This window comes from Sprattus sprattus, assembly GCF_963457725.1.
Source record: "Sprattus sprattus genome assembly, chromosome: 8".
Classification (NCBI taxonomy): domain Eukaryota; kingdom Metazoa; phylum Chordata; class Actinopteri; order Clupeiformes; family Clupeidae; genus Sprattus; species Sprattus sprattus.
Genome location: NC_137927.1, coordinates 16,230,287 through 16,248,670, shown reverse-complemented (window position 1 = coordinate 16,248,670; position 18,384 = coordinate 16,230,287). Strand labels below are relative to the sequence as shown.

At 38.2% G+C, this 18,384-nt stretch overlaps 1 protein-coding gene across 1 annotated transcript; it reads right to left on the bottom strand.

The window, feature by feature from the left end:
• Positions 1–814: 814 nt before the first annotated feature.
• Positions 815–12,383, bottom strand: LOC308369168 (troponin I, fast skeletal muscle-like; the record flags this gene model as incomplete). The annotated part of the gene is made up of 7 exons (XM_080843512.1): positions 815–904; positions 6,920–7,096; positions 7,366–7,455; positions 7,595–7,723; positions 7,868–7,907; positions 11,075–11,224; positions 12,280–12,383. 7 exons carry the CDS (start codon positions 12,381–12,383, stop codon positions 815–817), a joined length of 780 nt encoding a protein of 259 aa, XP_080699638.1.
• Positions 12,384–18,384: the final 6,001 nt, after the last annotated feature.

The following is an 18,384-nucleotide window of genomic DNA, read 5'->3' as shown; positions in this document are numbered from 1 at the left end:
CAAGAACACTTTCCTCCTGGGCATCTACACTGTCACAATCACTGCATATTTTACCATAGGGTCAGATCCATTCTTGTATCTGTCAACACCCCACTCCTTGTGAACATGTTCTCCCTATCAATGAAACTTTATTTGTAAGGCGCATTTCATAACAGGAGGTAACACAATGCGCCTCACAAAAGGGAAAAAAAAGGTGTGTGGGGGGGGGGGGTTACAAATACTTGCAAAGACACACAGGTATCCCAGAGATAAAAAAAAAAACAGGAAATTACGTTCTAATCACACTAGCACCGTAAAGGACTGCTCAGCACGGTTATCGTATACCCTATGTGTATGTGATTTATGTATGTATATCTGTAATTTGTTTAAGTGTATAAGCTACTGGATGACCTACATTTCCCTCGGGATTAATAAAGTATCTATCTATCTAACTATCTAGCAAAGAAAGTGAAACAAGTGAAAATGACCCCTCGGTTCATAGAAGACATAGCAGAGAGAAATATTACATAGGTTTGCCTAACAGAAGAGAGTGTGTTGAAGGGCAGCAAAAAAGCATGCAATGACAGAGATATGAAGCAGGATGGTTGTTTTCAGATACAGTTTATTTACAATGGCCACCTCCCAATTAGACAAATGTAGAATAGATGCAAGTAAGGGTGAATGTCCACAGTGGCCACCTACAGATTGTTAATCATAAAAAGTGTGCCACATATACCAAATTGTTTAGGCATATTTGGCATTTGCTGGGTTACACAATAAACCAGCTAAAATGAGACATTCCATGAAGTTCCTTGATCGACAGCACAAGATCCCTTTATGCCTCACCCTCAAACATCTTCTTCCTGCCATCCATGCCAGACTTGTCTTCAATGTTCTTACGCCAGTCGCCAACTGAATCTTTTTCCTGTGAGGCGCACAGTGGGGAGTGTAAAACAAGATGATGAAAAAAGGTGAGTCATCAGCTGTGAAGCATAAAGCGCCAGCTGTCCACATGGCTGACGTACACTGTAAAATGTTACCAGAGTTTTACAATATTTTACTGATATATTTCACAATAAATCATCGTAATCTTACTTTACAGGCTTTACCTGTAATAATCACAATGTCATGTTGTAATGTAGCCTGACGATGTCATACTCATGATTCTAGTCAGAATATGAGTCTGATACCGGACCTTTGGGCTGTGATTATGGGGCGTGTTTCAACGAACCAGGAAAGAAAATGCCTATTCGCTGAATTGGATACCTAGAACCAATCAGAGCAACGTAGTAGCCTATTACCATCTGATAGATTAAACTTTTACCTGATCCCTAGGAAGGACGGCAAAAACATCTTTCCAATGACAAATGCCTTAATCGCGTTTCTCTGTTCCTCTTTCAAAATGAATGCGCTGTCAATGTCTGTTGAGATATGCCTGCTCACGTTAATTAATTAGCATTAAGGCTACAAGCTACAGTTTATTTCGATGGGTTTTTTGTGTACACGTTAGCAATGATATAACAATAATGGTCTAGAGAACTTTAGTTAAGACAAACAATACTCTGTAACATTCGTGTTGCACATGCACAACTAACCGAGTCAATGTAGACATTAAAAAGTCGTGTAGATAGCTTAATTCACATAAAATATTCCCCACTAAGCACCCGAGACGCGGCCATCTTGGTCGGAGTTCGAATCTACCGGTCAATTCAACTCAAGCGTTGGTATCTGTCCATCAACGTATAAAGCCCGCCCTGCCAATTTGATTGGTCCGGTTTGATCCTACCGATGAAACTCTCTCCCAATTAACCCAGAGCCAGACCAAATCTCCCTGACAAAAATGTTTGTGGGCGGGGTTTGGGCTGGTATCCAGGCTAGTTGTAATGTAGACTTTACTGTGAAATCAATGTAGACACAGTAAGTTACTGTGAAAAAAACGATACCGGGATTTCACAGCATTGTATAGGGTTATTTCACAGTAAGATACTCTATTCAAATCATCCTTTGAGATAACCCAATACATTACTGTAAATTTGAATTGCACTTGAACTAAGCTGTATTGGGGGTTCAAGAAGAGACAGTTGGATCCACGGTGACTACAGACGCAGGCAGGCAGCACATGAGAAGAGCGCGAAGGTGGATACAGCACATGAGCTAGAAGATAAAGGTAAGGTTGACAGAGAGCTTGTCACAACTCTATAATAATAACGTTTTAATAACGTTCGTTGTCTGGGTTAGTAAATGTCAATGAACGATCTTTTGGATCAAGGTCAGGTCACTTAATGAACCACTTTTTAAGAAATTCCAAAAGCTGTTTTCTCCGTGAAGCTTTGCCTCACAGAGAAGAAACTTATCCTTGTAAAATCCTAATTGTGAGTTTCCATTTAACCTTAATGGTCTCCACATGTCAATTTTAGTCATGTGTGTTAGTTATTTGACGGAGAATACTCGAATTAGCGTGAACGTTAAAGGAAGCTAACGTTAGCCTCCAGCTGCAGCAACCAGCTAAGTCATTTTAAACCATTTTTCCCCGCGAAGATTTTCCTCACAGACAAGTAATGTATAGTTGTTTTGGAAAGCTCAAATGATGTGTTTTCATTTAATGCTGTCCACATGTCCAGGTATAGAGTGTGTAATTCGACTGAGAATACACAAATAAGCGTGACAGTTATAGTAAGCTAACGTTAGCCTCCAGCTAAGTCATTTTAAAGCCATTTTCCCCGCCAAGATTTTCTTCACAGACAAGTAATGTATAGTTGTTTTGGAAAGCTCAAATGATGTGTTCTCAATAAATATTCTCCACGTGTCCAGGTATAGAGTGTGTTATTCGACTGAGACAGGGTGGGAAATTTACATATTTTTTAGGGGGCAATTTTTGCCCCCACTTACTGAAATCCAGGGGCATTTCACAAAAAATTGGGGGCACTTTCAGAAACTTGTGAAAATCATTTAACCTTTGTTCAAAATAATAAACACACTTATTTAGGCTTAAAGCAGCAATACGGAGTTCTGTTCCAAAACTAGTACGCTAACTACCTAAAAGGCATGCAAAAACCTTGTAACCACCACCAACAGCCCAGCTGACAGTAATAGAAGCTTGCCAACACACTAACTTGGTGTCTTTTTGCAGTATACCTGGCATGTCATGCATGTGAAAGCTTTTCTTCCATTTTTGCAGGGTGTTCCAGCCCGTTACACAGAACTACATAGGGCATATCTTGGATGGCTAGTGGGAAAGACACAGGTCTTTTATCTGTCCTTCACATGACCATATGCGATCAAAAATAATTAGAGGATGGTACCAAAACTAGTTGCCTATAGAACCATACCTCAAAAAGTGTCAAATTGTTGCATAGTGTTACTTTAAAGTATATGAGCAATTGTCATCAAATGGCAATAATAAGACTATTAGGCATTAGTCTACAAATTCAAAGTGTTTTCTTAGATTTTTTGAACAAAAACCAAACAGACAACGTAAATTAGACAATCATATTCACGTTTATTCTTATTTCTTTGTGGTTATGAGTTGTTATGACTACATTTCATTATTCAACTATTAACAATAATTTTTTTCTTTCTTTTTTTAGAATAATAACACATTATATTTATGGATTTTTGTGTTAGGCCTACCTTTAATCATGTTGTACCTACCATAGTAGGCCTACAGGAAACAGTTAAGACTAGTAAACTAGCTTGCAAGCAAGCCTATGTAGCTAACGCACTATCAAAGATAGCTAGCGTTAGTTAGCTAACTAACATTAAACTAGCTTAACCGAACTAAATCATTTCTAAAAGTATTATTACCAGTTATCATTCACCGTAGGCGATGGCGAGTTGCTTGGCGCCTGGTGACGAAAGGCCATGTATTTATGTTTTCACTCCCCTTGATGAATTCAGCAGAAAAAATTGCCTGTGCTGGATTAACAACGATTTGGGCAACTCGTTGTCCACAAGTCCGACATGCCTGAAAAAAAAATCAGGTGTTTTTCTCGTCGTCGTCGTCATCCTCCACCCCAGGCCATTCTAACTTAAATTTGTTGACAGTCGCTGGGTGTGTGAATTTGATCTTTTAGGACCTGAGATGGTGAGAGAGACTGCGCTGATCCTCATTTCTCCTCACTCTCGCAGTCACAGGTCTGATTAGGAAGCGCTCCAAATATCTTTTGTTAGAACGTTCGGTTCTTCACCCAACTATCAGTCAAGGCGAAAATCAAAACATTTGATGGAAACTGACCAGGTCATATAGGCTACGATGTTTGACACGTTCATCAAATTATTATTACACAAAATTATGGGGGCATATTTTGCCCCTCTCCTAGTAATTTTAGGGGCAAAACTATATTTCTTAGGGGCAGTTTTGCCCTTTGCCCTCGTTAATTTCCGACGCTGGACTGAGAATACACAAATTAGCGTGAAAGTTAAAGTAAACGTTAGCCTCCAGATGCAGCAACTAGGCTATGTCATTTCAAAGGAGCTAATTTTAGCCTCCTGATTTGCGTTGCTTATATCAATCTTGCTTGGCTTTCGATACTAACTTATTTGGTGCATGTGCATGTGCCTTGGATAAACAATGCCATATTAAATCTGTAAAACTGAAAGTTGTCTTTGCTTATTGTTTACAGGTGCTTCTTGGGCATCAACCCAGAGCAAGGCTCGAAGAAGAGGCGTGGAGGGATAAATGCAAATGTCAGCACACTCCAGAGAAAGCTTGTCGACTTCGAGTGGTCATTGTACATTTTTAATTGTTTTTGCATTTTTTTTTTTTGTAATTGCATTTAATTTTTGTTTATATTGTATATGTTCCGAAGTTTTGTTTATATTTTATATGGTCTGAAGACAGACAGAGTTATTTAGGAGAGTCTACGTTCTGGAGTGTTGTGTGTAATTTGAGTGTTTTAAACTTTTTTCATTGTGTATTAGGATATTGATTAATGAATTTGACGTGTTTTTAACTTTTGCTATTTGTATTTGGGTTTTGAGTTCTAGGGTTAGGGTATTGAGTAATGAATTTGACATGTTTCAAACCTTCAGTAATTGTTATGTAATTGGGTATTGATTTTTTGCGTGTTTTTAAACCTTTTTTATTGTAATGTATTTAGGTATTGAATAATAAATATGACGTGTTTTAAACCTTCATGAATTTGTATGTATTTGGGTATTGAGTAATGAATTTAAAAAGTTAAAATTAGCATTGTCTTTGTTCTTGCTTTGACTTTTAATTTAGCAAATCCAAAGCACATTTGTGTGATAAAATCACAGTTAACAAGTCAAATGTGCAGTACTTAAATTGTAAATGTACAGTTTAATGTACTAGTTGCATAACTTAAGTTTTACAGTAAAAATACTGTAAATGATATACAGCAAGACGATGTAATTCTACAGCTACATACTGCCAAATCACAGTAATCGAATGGCATTAAACTGTGAAATTACAATATACTGCTGTAGTTGCATTGCATTTTACTGTGAAATTTTTACAGTGCATTACTGTAAAACATGTGCAGTAAATTACTGTGAAATATTTACAATAAATTACTGTAAAATGACCGTGAAATGAATGCAATTATTAGCCAGTAGTTTACTGTAAAATTACGGTGAAATATTTTACAGTGTATGAATCACTGTGACCCAGAGGAACATGTGTCACAGTGTGGGTAAGGAATTAGGCGTGTCATTACTGTCAGTCCTCTATAAACACACTGCCATACTGAACAACGGGGTCATCACTCAGCAAATGCGTAGTGCCATCTAACTTATGGGGCGCCGTTTGTAAAATGTTGCACGTTCTAAAATCCTGCTCAGTTTTGGCACATTTAGCATTATAATACGGGGGAAAAAGCACGACAATATTCACATGTCACCTTTTCAAACATTTAGAGAGAAATTGTTGTTTAAGTTGTTGTAAATAAATGTTAATGTTAAATGTTATGTGTAAATGTTATATATATATATATATATGTAAATGATAAATGTAAACGTAAATATTAAATATAAACTTAAATGTTTAATGTTATATATAAATGTTAAATATAAGTGTTAAATGTAAATGTAAAATATAAATACTTAAATGTAAACGTAAATGTTAAATGTATATCTAAATGTTAAATGTCCGAATTATGTTCAGTCTACATTTAAGATTTGGCGCCAGAACATTACAATATTTACGGTAATTCGCTCGTGAAGCAACGGGTTTTTTGAATGGAGAAAAGCACGGTCTTTTATTCACGAGATAACGACAAGACAACAAGATGGCAAGTCCAAATTAATTAGATTTAGCTTTAATTATAGAGAGAGCTGTTGCAGCTGGCGTTAGGGCGGCTCTCCAAAACCGACCTACATTGGGAACAAGTGCTGCAACCAACACCACATCCCGCTCCACGAGCGAATTACCGTAAATATTGTAATGTTCTGGCGCCAAATCTTAAATGTAGACTGAACATAATTCGGACATTTAACATTTAGATATACATTTAACATTTACGTTTACATTTAAGTATTTATATTTTACATTTACATTCAACACTTATATTTAACATTTATATACAACATTAAACATTTAAGTTTATATTTAATATTTACGTTTACATTTATCATTTACATATATATATATATAACATTTACATATAACATTTAACATTAACATTTATTTACAACAACTTAAACAACAATTTCTCTCTAAATGTTTGAAAAGGTGACATGTGAATATTGTCTTGCTTTTTCCCCCGTATTATAATGCTAAATGTGCCAAAACTGAGCAGGATTTTAGAACGTGCAACATTTTACAAACGGCGCCCCATACTAACTGGGCCATTATGTTGAGCTCTCAGAATGACATTAAATTGTATGTTGATTATATGTTTGTTTACGTTTGTATGTTTTAATGAAACTCACAAAATCTTGTCAATCGTACCAAGATATACTGTACTAGTTATGCACCCACCTCATCTTTCACCTCCTTCTTGACCTGCTTCAAATTGGCTCTCAGGTCCATGGACACGTGGTGTTTGGAGCCGAGCAGGGCCTGGAGCATGTCGTCAGCAGACATGCGCACCTTCTTCAAGGCCGGCTTCTTGAACTTACCCTTTAGGTCCTGCACTTTTATCCTCAGATCCTCAATCTAAGCAACAAATGTTACAGGTAAAACAAATGAGAAACAATTCTACTGCTGTGGTCACAAGACTTGCCATTCACACTGACAGTAGGCCTCTGACTGCAGCCGACCTTAGACATTCGCCATTCTAAGTGTGCCTGTGGCACAAGAGCATGCAGGTGCTAGCCATACCATTGCATCAGTGTTTGAGTCCTAGTAGGTCGCACTGGATTAATCTGTTTGTTCAGTGTAATGCATTCTGTGACGTGGCATATGTAGTGAAGTGCCAGTGGTACCTCTTTTTCGGCTTTGACAACTTTGCTTTCCATGTCATATCTCTGTTCATCCACACTGTCGATCTGCTGGTGTAACTTTTTACACAGGTCCTGGAGCAGATGATGGAAAAGGATGGATAGTCATCATTAGTCAAATTAATGGTTTCACTAAAAGCTATCTCAGTTGGTCTATCAGAGTTATTTGTATACGGTTTCATCAACTAACTTTTCAATATTATGAGGTGTGTACCTGTAGTTCTTGCATACTTGATGGGAACTCAGCAAAAGTGCAGTTTTCCTCCATGTATCTCCGTTTGTCTTCTACAGCTTGTTTGGCTTCAGCCTCCAGCAAAACCACGCCTCTTGCGAGCATCATGCTCTGAAGGAATATAGAGTTTTAACAATCATTAGCTAGACCAAAAGTTTGTTTTTCATTCTCATATGCTGTCACATTGCAGTATTGATTTGTTTTCTTCACTGAACTAGCACTTTATTCCCGAGAGTCTCAGGTAAAATGTATTACCTTCAGGTGATGCCGACGGCTCGATGTCATCTTTTTCTGCCTTTTGAGTTCAGAAAATATTCATCATGAGCCATGAAATTAGAGTAATATCTATTCAAATGTTTTTATAGATAGTTGAGGTGGAAGACATTTTGGTGTAACACAGAAGACAATAAGTTTTTGTAGTAATTTCACACAAGTCTAGAATTAAACACTTACTCAGACATCTTTCCAGATTGTTGTTGCCAGACTCTGTGAATAGAAAATAGTTTTTAACTTTAAACCATTCTTGACCAGATCTCTCTCTCTGGTGAAACTATTCTCTCTGAAAAGAAGAATATGACTGAAAGTTAGCATGTCTAAAATTGGCCTGGGAGTGGGGTACCAGTTGTCTTTACAGCTATTTGGTACGTTCCCAAACAAAAGGTCAACAACAGCTGAGACTAGCCCTGCCTCTAAAAGAATTTCCTCAAGTATGTTGAGAGATTGTCAAGCAACGTCGCCATCACAAAGGTCTTGTCTTCAAGCCACAGTATTGTCTCAAGGAGACTGAGACTGAGACCTAGATCTTATTTAAAATAACCTCTTAAAAGTTTTTGATGGATGGTTTATTACAGACACTATCAACCTATACCATACTATCAACAATATTTCACAATAGAGGATTTTTAGTTATAGTCGCAATATTTTTATATCTATGTATAGTCAAGACCCACATTGCTTCGAACACATCAGAGAACTCATGAGGCTAAGTGAAATCTTTCTGTGGAAGATTATTGCTCTCATCCTCCATTCAGCATCCTGAATCCAGTTAATTCTTGGGAGCTCCATATACGACGAAGACCTTTAACCAAATCTTTCGATTTATGAAAGATCATTGTAGCTGTACCTATCTATGGAACCCCCTAAGGGTCATGGTAGTGATCTTATTTCTAAGCTGCTTTTGTGCTCCCAATACTTTTGCTTGCAATATTTTTGCGTTAGCTCTTTGGATTACATTTTGTGTTACCTCGAAAACAGAAGAGTATTGCGAGAATATGCAAAAGTATTGTGAGAATATGCAAAAGTATTGGGAGAATATGCAAAAGTATTGGGAGGTAATGCAAAAACTGCTCATTAAAGAAAATCATCACTATGACCCTATAACTAGAATGGTTATTTTGTGATGCACACAGAATGTGAGTTTACAGCCTGCTACCCTTGTCATTTTAATTTCCTCAAGATATTCAATCACAGGCACAAAAGAACATGGTAAAAAAACACAATAGTCTTACAATACAGAGAGTATCACTGAGCCAGAGCCATACACTAAACCACCACATCCCTAAGACTCAACACCCAAGTCTCCAAATCCCTACGACTGTACACCCCTGGAGTCCACTTAAGAAGGCACAAACTGACCCTGAAGAAATGGAGAGAAGATCTCACCTATCAGCCCAAGGGAAAGATGATCAGAATATATCTGATGTAGAGATGAGTGAGGTGGGCGAGCCTTATACAGTGGAAATCTGATCAGAGCATATATAGTGCCCTCAGATGTCAAAGCCAAAGCCAACCTCTCTGTATGGCAGCAGATCCTGGCTTAAGCCAATGGGCTTTGTTGCTTCCTGGCATACCATCTTACCCCTCCCTTATCCCTACTTCAGCCACAAGACGCCACCAAAATATCTCCCCTACGTTGCAAAATTTTTTTAAATAATGCACAATTAAGCCTGGTATAACTGCTTTGTTTGTGGGAATTTAATTTCTTACGTGTTTGTTGCAGTAATGTTTACCTGTTTAGTTAGGAAATTATAATGCCTGATAAACGTTAGGTTTAAGTTGTTTCTTCCAATCAGTAGATAGATAGATAGATAGATAGATGGATACTTTATTGATCACGAGGGAAATTAAGGTCATGGCTGTGATGGCAAGGGGGTAAAAAAAACTTTTATGAGTTGATACTGGGTTAGTAAATGTGACTTAATTATGAGACACAAGAACAAAGAGAAAGACCACAGGAGAAAGGCCACAGTCCGTGTGACGAGTGACCTACAGGGCCCCTCAGCAGTCCCACCTGTTCTGATCTATACTGGGTGTGTTTACTGATCACACTGAAGCTGTGGGAGGGGTTGACAGGTGTGAAAACTTTGAGCATGCCACACATCCTCAGACACTCAACACAACAGTGTAAATCACACACCATTCAACGCGTACAGCTACTGAAGATTTGAGGACCAACTATTGATAACATGGAAGTTACGGATTATGGAGTGACATTAGATTAGACCTACATTTGCTTAGTAGTATAGTACCCATTTTACATCCATTAATGGCACATTTTACAAATTCAAATGTTCTAATCTTTTGATTGAAATGAAAAAGGGTAAACATTTTTACCTTCTTTTTGACTGTCCCTGGTTGGCACTCAGATACAGACACATAATGGATTTCCGGACCATCGCCTCAATCTTCAGGTAATCAAACAATATCAAACTTTATGACACAGGATGTAATAACATTAGTCTAAGTCAGATCATGTCAGAAACACACATAGCTTAAACAAACCTAATAGATACATTGAGTTACCTAAATAAGTGTTGACATTTTTGCTTGAGTACTGAATAAATATGTGATATGAAAATAAAAAGTGCATGTAGTGTTTCCTGATTTTCATGCAAGCCCAAAATGAGAGCCAATATAGAAATAGCTCATTTTACACACTCATTTGAATGCTACGTCCATGGTTTCAGATCACAAATGGCTGTAAAGGACAATGCGCAGGCACAGTAGGTTCAGATACTGGATTATTGTGCTGTACTTAGTAAGACCCACTGGGGTTGATCTGTCACCTGTGTATAATACAGTACCTCTCACTCACTCATATATTTAGTCTCTAGTGAGTTGGCAGCATCTGATACACAAGAAGAGAGGGTCACCGCACAGCGGCGCTCAAACATAAGGTGATGGTGAGAATCAAAGAGATTATGGGATGTAATATGTATAAACAGCAGTTGAGTTTAAGTACATGCTCTTTTTATTCCTGCCAACAATCAAGACACAAATTTCATATTAAAACTAAATTATATGAAAGGTCATGTTTTTTGTACATTGATTATCTTAAAAGACTCAAAACCCACACTGAAACACAGTTAAGAACCCACCACTTTTTATACTTTTTGAAACTAGGAGCAGGCCTGCTCACGTATGACGTGAATCAGTGCTGAGACATATTACACATTCACCTACCTCCTCTTGACCTGCTTCAGGTTGGCCGTCAGATCCACGGACACCTTGTGTTTGGAGCCCAACAAGGCACCAAGCATGGCATCAGCCGACATGTGCACTTTCTTCAGGACTGGTTTCTTGAACTTGCCCTTGAGGTCCTGCACCTTCAATCTGCAGAGGTTACATGTAACAACCACACTGTCCCTTCTAATCCAATCATTTTGTACAAATATTATTAACATAAACAATTTGTATTAACATACTGTGACAATGCGATTGTCACTAGAGATTAGTATGTGCTCTGATTGCTATGCCATCAAGCCTGTCTCTTTGGAATTGCGGTCAGAGAGCAAGTTTGGCACCCTGTAGACTCGGGTTCGAGTCTGGGTGGGGTGACCACGCTCTTCCTTTGCTACACCGCTATATTCACCACATAACCTCTGGCAACCACTGTTTAACCAATAACCATCAATAATCATTGCAAGAACCCCACCACCACCACACACCCCCAGCAGTTTCAGGCCCAAACAAAGTACCTACCTACCTTATAGCCTTATTTGGTTCCCAAAAACAGCTCTGCAGTGGAAAACCATCTAAAGGTGCTAGCCCACCAGTTCCTGCAGTGGAAAATCACCCTTAGATGATATCTGGAAAGGACTAAAAGGCCCAGTTCACGGTTCTAATCCCATACACTTTTTGTCAGATTTAGCCAATTGATTCTTACTGTCCTCTAGCCTCACAACCTCTCACAAAGGTTTCGACTTCTAGACCAAACTATAGACCAAAAGGAAATAATTAGGTTCTTCAAGCTTACTGACAGGGATAATCTTTACCTGATAAAATATGTCCTTGCCACACAGGAGATCACACAACTGGACGAACTGGATAAGTAAGGTTATCTCAACAGCAGATTGCATTGTTTGAGACCATAAATGAAGACTTGACTCAGAGGATGAAAACACTGGAGACAAAGAACCTACATTTAAAACAAGAAATGGAGAATTGGAGGGCAAGGGAACTCCAAATGACCCAAAGAGACATGACCCGGATGGCCAATGCCCTAGAAAGACTCGAGGAATTGACAACCAAATCATTAGAAGACAAAAGGCTAGAGGCAGTGAGAGTAAAAATAAAAGAGGAAAGAAGAAAAGAGGAGGTCAACTTGGATGACAAAGATACAAATAATTTGGATCCACAGTTAGCTGGGTGGGTTTGGTGAGGAGGACGGGGCTGGGATGAAGGTGTTGAATGCCGAGCTGAAGTCCACAAACAGCATCCTTGCATAGGTCCCTGGGGAGTCAAGGTTTTGCAGGATGTAGTGCAGCCCCATGTTGACTGCATCATCCACGACCTGTTTGCCCGGGAGGTAAACTGCAGAGGGTTGACTGAGCACAGGGCTCTTTTGCAGCGATGCCCTGACTGAGGCTACAGAATACAGAAGAACAATAAATAAACAAACCATAACAAAACAAAACAGACAAAATAAATAAACAAAACACATTAAAAAAACTCAAAAATTAAGTATAAATATATATATATATATAACATAAAGTAAAAAAAAAAAAATCAGAGAATCATGACAATAAACTTTGACTTTGACTAATTTAAAACAACAGCATTGAGGCACATCCTTAGCATCTAAAAGGCTTTTAAATTGGCTGACAGACAAATACTTTGTTAGTTCATGATCACACATGTCAGGGTGACGGGCCTGTAGTAATTCAGTCCAGTGATGGAGTGTTTCTGACTGGGATGATGGTGGAGCGTTTGAAGCAGGAAGGGTCTTCACACAGTTCCAGAGATCTGTTGAAGATCCGTGTGAAGATGGGGGCAAGCTGATCAGCGCAGGTTTTCAGACAGGAGGGTGACAAACCCTCTGTGCCTGATGCCTTCCTTGTCTTCTGTCTCTGAAAGAGCTGGCAGACATCCTATTCACAGCCCGTCAGTGCCGGTGGGGAGTCAGGGGGAGTTGATAACAGGGGGTGCAGATGATTGTGTGAAGTCTGAGTTGGGGCGGGTGAGGGGTGTGAATGTGGGTGATCAAACCTGAAGTAAAACACATTCAGATCGCCAGCCAGTGGAGGGTTATTCATCGTGTGGGGGGAGGTTTTCCTATAGTTGGTAATGTCCTGCAGGCCTCTCCACACTCTGACGCAGGGTCGTTAGCTGAAACCCTGATTTTCAGCTTTTCAGAGTAGCTTATCTTTGCTACTCTGATGTGTTTCTGGCCTGGTTGTAAAGGATCCTGTCCCCACTCCTGAAGGCCTCCTCTTTGGCTTGACGAAGCTGCTTGAGCTTTGCCGTGAACCACGGTTTATTTGTTATCAAAGATGCAGTATGTTTTGGTGGGTACACACATGCCTTAAGAGTTGCTTTACTGCCTGTCTGTGGCTCTGACTCCTGTGTCTGCCAAGGATTATATCCCTTTCAATTCATTTTCTCACTAATGACGATTTCCTCACTTATCTACAACAAACCCCGCGTCCTATCTTTATCCCTCCTTTTTCAAAATATTGTATCAAAGTGAAGTCAACATGAGGAACTATAATTGGAAGGGAAATAAATTAATATACGATAGTAACCAGATTTGGTATATGTCAGATACTGTAACTGGCTATAGTGATGGTGGATGATCATTACAGATAATAGATCATTATTATGTCGATCTGTCAATAAATTGATACAAATGTATTGATTAAGGATTTAGGTTTTTTAAATTTCATGTCTGTAATCGTTATCTTCATATAGCCTACCACACTTCCTCCAGATGTCACACATTGTATCACCCCAACCAGCCTATACAGAATCATCTTTCCCAATATCCGAGCAAGGAACTTGTAGTAGTGTAATTTTTCTGCCCTCTGATTTATTTAGGTAAGCAAAAAGGTTATACATTGCTTGCAGTAATTCAACATTGCATGTTTAATTATTGACATAAAGACACACGTAGAGTGTTAAATTACTTTCTGTTGAATGCTGAACTTCTTTCATACGACGCAAATGCTAAATCGTGGGATGGGGAACCTGCGCAGTGTTGCCAACTTGGCGACTTTGTCGCTATATCTGGCACATTTTCAGACCCCCTTGGCAACTTAATTCGTCAAAAGCGACTAGCGACAAATCTAGCGACCTTTTGTCAGTTGTAAATACGTGAATAGTTTTTAGGTCTTCATTCTTAGGCTACTTAATAAAAAAGAAATGAAAAAATCTTACCATACAGTTTATGGCAAAAACTTTTTTTTTTTTTGTAAATACGTAAATAGTTCGTTTGTAAACTACCTGCTCAGCCTTTTCTATTCATTTGACCTCTTTCAGAATTGCATATTATGCAAATGTGTTGATTACGTCATTTAACTACTTCTAGTTACTTTTGGGAGCGCTAACTTCGCCTACAGAGGAGCTGGCAACACTGGAACCTGGCAGCAGTGATCAAGTTACGCACATGGTGAAAGCCTCAAATGTAAGTATCTCTTGTGTTACACTTTTTCTCACACCCTCGAAAGCAATGACTGTATCAAGTTTTTTAGTTGTCTCACATCTTAGATAATATGAATGAGTGGCCAAGATTTGCTTTTTATGATATTTGTTAGTGTGCTGATCTGCAATGGGAAGTTATCAGTAATTTACGGGTTACGTGCTAATTTATGACCAGGTTAGCATACTATTTATTTGTCATCCTGTTGTTGGCTAACGTTAGCACTTATTAGCCACTTGTGCTGTACTAATATAGTAACTTTGCTATGTTAGTTAAGATACTTCCTAAGTCTTTTCTGTTTCTTGTGTTTTCCAGTTTCACTCACATAAGTTTTCAACGGACATATTGGAAATAATCAATTAAGTAAGTAAGGCGAAAATCGAGTTTGGCTGACTGTTTAACCGCGTTAACGCACTGAGTAGAACACATAGCAGGAACAGTACAGTGAATGCCACGCTAGCTTTATGTGGGAGAGAGATTGGAGCTGGGGAGCTATAGGAAATCCCACACGTCTGGAAGAAATAGGAACATTAACGTAATATAACTTGAATTAATTTAATTGGAACACAGTTAGAAACACAAAGTACTTATAGTAGAGCAAGAGACATCAAATTCTATTTTTCAATTATAAAACACTGTATAAACTTGACAACGACATTGGAAAGATTGTGACGAGTGGTGTGCAAAGATGCGTGCAAGAGCAGCAAAAAAAATATCACAAGCTGATAAACTTTTGATAAACCACTTAATACTTTTGATAAACCACATTCAACGTTCTGGCTGATAACCATTCATTTCCTTCCTCCCAGCTCTCAAAAAGGTAGCATGGCACATTATGTACCACCCAACTGTCCAAAGGACTATATACCACCAAACTACCCAACGGACTGTATGCCACCAAACTATGCAATGGACTATAGGCCACCAAACCAAGACCATGTGCCAATACAAGTCGTGACTCACATGCCGCAGAGCCAAATTGTTTATGTGGACAACCCCATGCCGAAGGACTATGTCATATGGTCTGTGCTCAGTCTCATCTTCTGTAATCCATTCTGCTTGGGGTTTGTAGCCTTCTGCTACTCTATAAAGGTGAGTTAAGCAACACGACTGTAGCTTTTAAATACATGTATTTATTTGTGTTGAAATGCTTAAGTTCCAGGTTTTAAAACACTGTTGTTCGACCTAAACGCTGGACTCCTAAGAATGTAAAATTAAGAATAGATTGTTTATTCCAGCTCGGATGGCATTGTAGCTCCGTATACAGATATAGATATAGACTAGAATGACAGATTTGAAATTCAATTTTTTTCTGGCACTTGATGTGTCTATAAAGCATTTTAAATTATCTTTTTCTATCAATGGCTGTGGTAAACTGTGTGTGTGATTTTAGCAATATGTGAGTTGTGCAATAATGATGTTGTCTTATAGTCACGGGACAGGAAAATGGCTGGGGACTATCTGGGAGCCGGAAGTTATGGATTCACTGCTCGTCGCCTGAACGTCCTTGCTCTTTTGATAAGTCTTGCTGCTCTTGGCGTTCTGATAAGTCAAATCTATACTATAATCATGCTAATTCACAGAATATTTGAAAACTTTAATTGAAAAGTCAATGACATCTTGACCTTTTTGGGATGTTACTGTATTGATCTGGCATACAATACTGTATTTTTACACTTTGGCATGTCATTTTGTTGTCATCATGTTCATGTTGTATCATGTTGTTTCAAGTTATTTTACTGTTCTCTCCTGTAAGATCCTTTGTTTATATTGTGTAAAAACTAAACAAAAAAAACTTGAAAAATGTTAATTCATATAAATATTATCTGTTCTTAAATAAAAAATGGCCAAAGTTACATTTTACAGTCACTGAATTTCTACATCTTTTTGAATACAGCGATCACGCTTATAATTGTTTTTTGTATTTATATTTGATCTGAATCTGAATTTTTGAGAGTTGACCAGAAACTAGAAAAGAGGAATTATGAAATATGGTAAATATGACATTTGTTGCATGCATTCACTCACGTTGAAGAGTGACTTTTCTTATTTCCAAATTCAACTATGTAAAGAAGAACAGAACAACTTGAATGAAGAAAGGATGGGGCAGAACTAAGTGATTCTTTCAAATTTGTGTCACTTTAGCGATAGATGGTCACATATTATCTGAACCTGAACCTTACATTAAGCTTACATTGGACGTATTAATACGGTTTCCTTCAATCTCTCATCATTCCTTATGCCAAATGGAAGATTAGCTCAGCCACATGCTAAAAACAAGGGGCCTCTTTCTTGTTAAGAGCATGTAAAGAGGACATTTCTCTACTTACAAACTCTACTTACAAAGTTTCCGGGACAATTCTGGCATTCATGAACGTTTTCTCATCTGGGATTCGTTCTTAACTTAGATCAGTACACAGTTTGGTGGTTTAAAAACACATTTCCAGGTGTTCATGAATCCCGCGGAGATCTTTTCTAAGGTTGGTCTTTTGAAGACCGTAAGAAAATATTTAAGAAGACACTTAAGAAAATGTTCAAGAATGAGGCCGAAGCCTTTCAACCATTCTATGAGAAGTTGTATGAATGTCAAGTTGGCTGACATTGTATTTGGTGGGCAGTGTCTATGATGGAGAGTTTGGAGATAGCAGTGTTACTAATTTCAGATCAAGTTAGGTGCACACGGCTAGGCCCATAGGAGAGCTGTTGTGATAGCCTTGTCTCAAGGAGATGATTAAAACCACAACTGCTGCTGCCAATCCAAACAATGTACATCCCTGAAATGGTCAAGAGGCTGCATAAAGTAAACTAGATGTGAAAGATTTGTAAAAGCCATAACATTTGAATTGTCCATGAAATTACAGATTGAGAATCTTTTAGCTATCACTGACAGTTGTGTGTTTCCAGAACACACTGAACATTGGGCTATCATTTTTCTCAACAATTAAACTAGGGTCTGTATTGAAGGAAATTACCTAAAGTACTAAATAGATTAGTAGTTCTATTGCAGCTTTATGCACCAACGGGATCTATTGAAGATGGTACAATTTTACAGTCATCTTACTAATAATACTCATTCCAATTGTATTTATTCACTAAAACGTCACTATTCATCAAGAATTCAAAACATTCTTGAAACTCTTGGTAAGTAAATTCAGACTACTGTCAAAACTAAAAAAAATATGGCAAAGCATAAATACCTAACAAAATGCTTTCTTTCAAGTCTATCATTTCTAGATCTTAATCGCTGCATTTCTACTCTGAAACCACAGTCACGTCTAAACCTTTGTAACGACAGTTGAAACCAGAAACAGTTGAACCAATGAAACTGAACTCATCAATATCACACTAATGCAGCCCATCCAAATGAAACCAAACAGCATCTCCTCTATGAGTTCTGAGACGTGTGTACAGTTGAAGTGTGATTCCACGCAGTTAGAACCTCACTCTCGACAAGATATATACAGTAGCGGCAACCTTTTGAACATACAGTTTATGTCTCATCCTCTGACTGCTCTGCAAATCCACTCCATCTCAGTATGAAAGGGGATTTTCAATCAGACCAATGAATTGAGGGCATAAAATTCACTACTGCTATAAATAACATCCTTATGACATCCTCATCACCGTCGTTGAGCCAGTGGCTATAGGAATTGACGTATTACAAATGTTAAAGAAATTCTTGGTAAAATGTTACAAGAAATGTCTATGAACGTCAACCTGAAAATGGCATCAGGAAACAGTGGCACGTGGGCGAAAACCTCTTGTTAGCACAAAGGTCTGCTCATCTGGCACTTTATGTATAAGTATTGTGCCAATGTCCGCTTATCTACAACACACCCCAAGCCCTATGGTTACC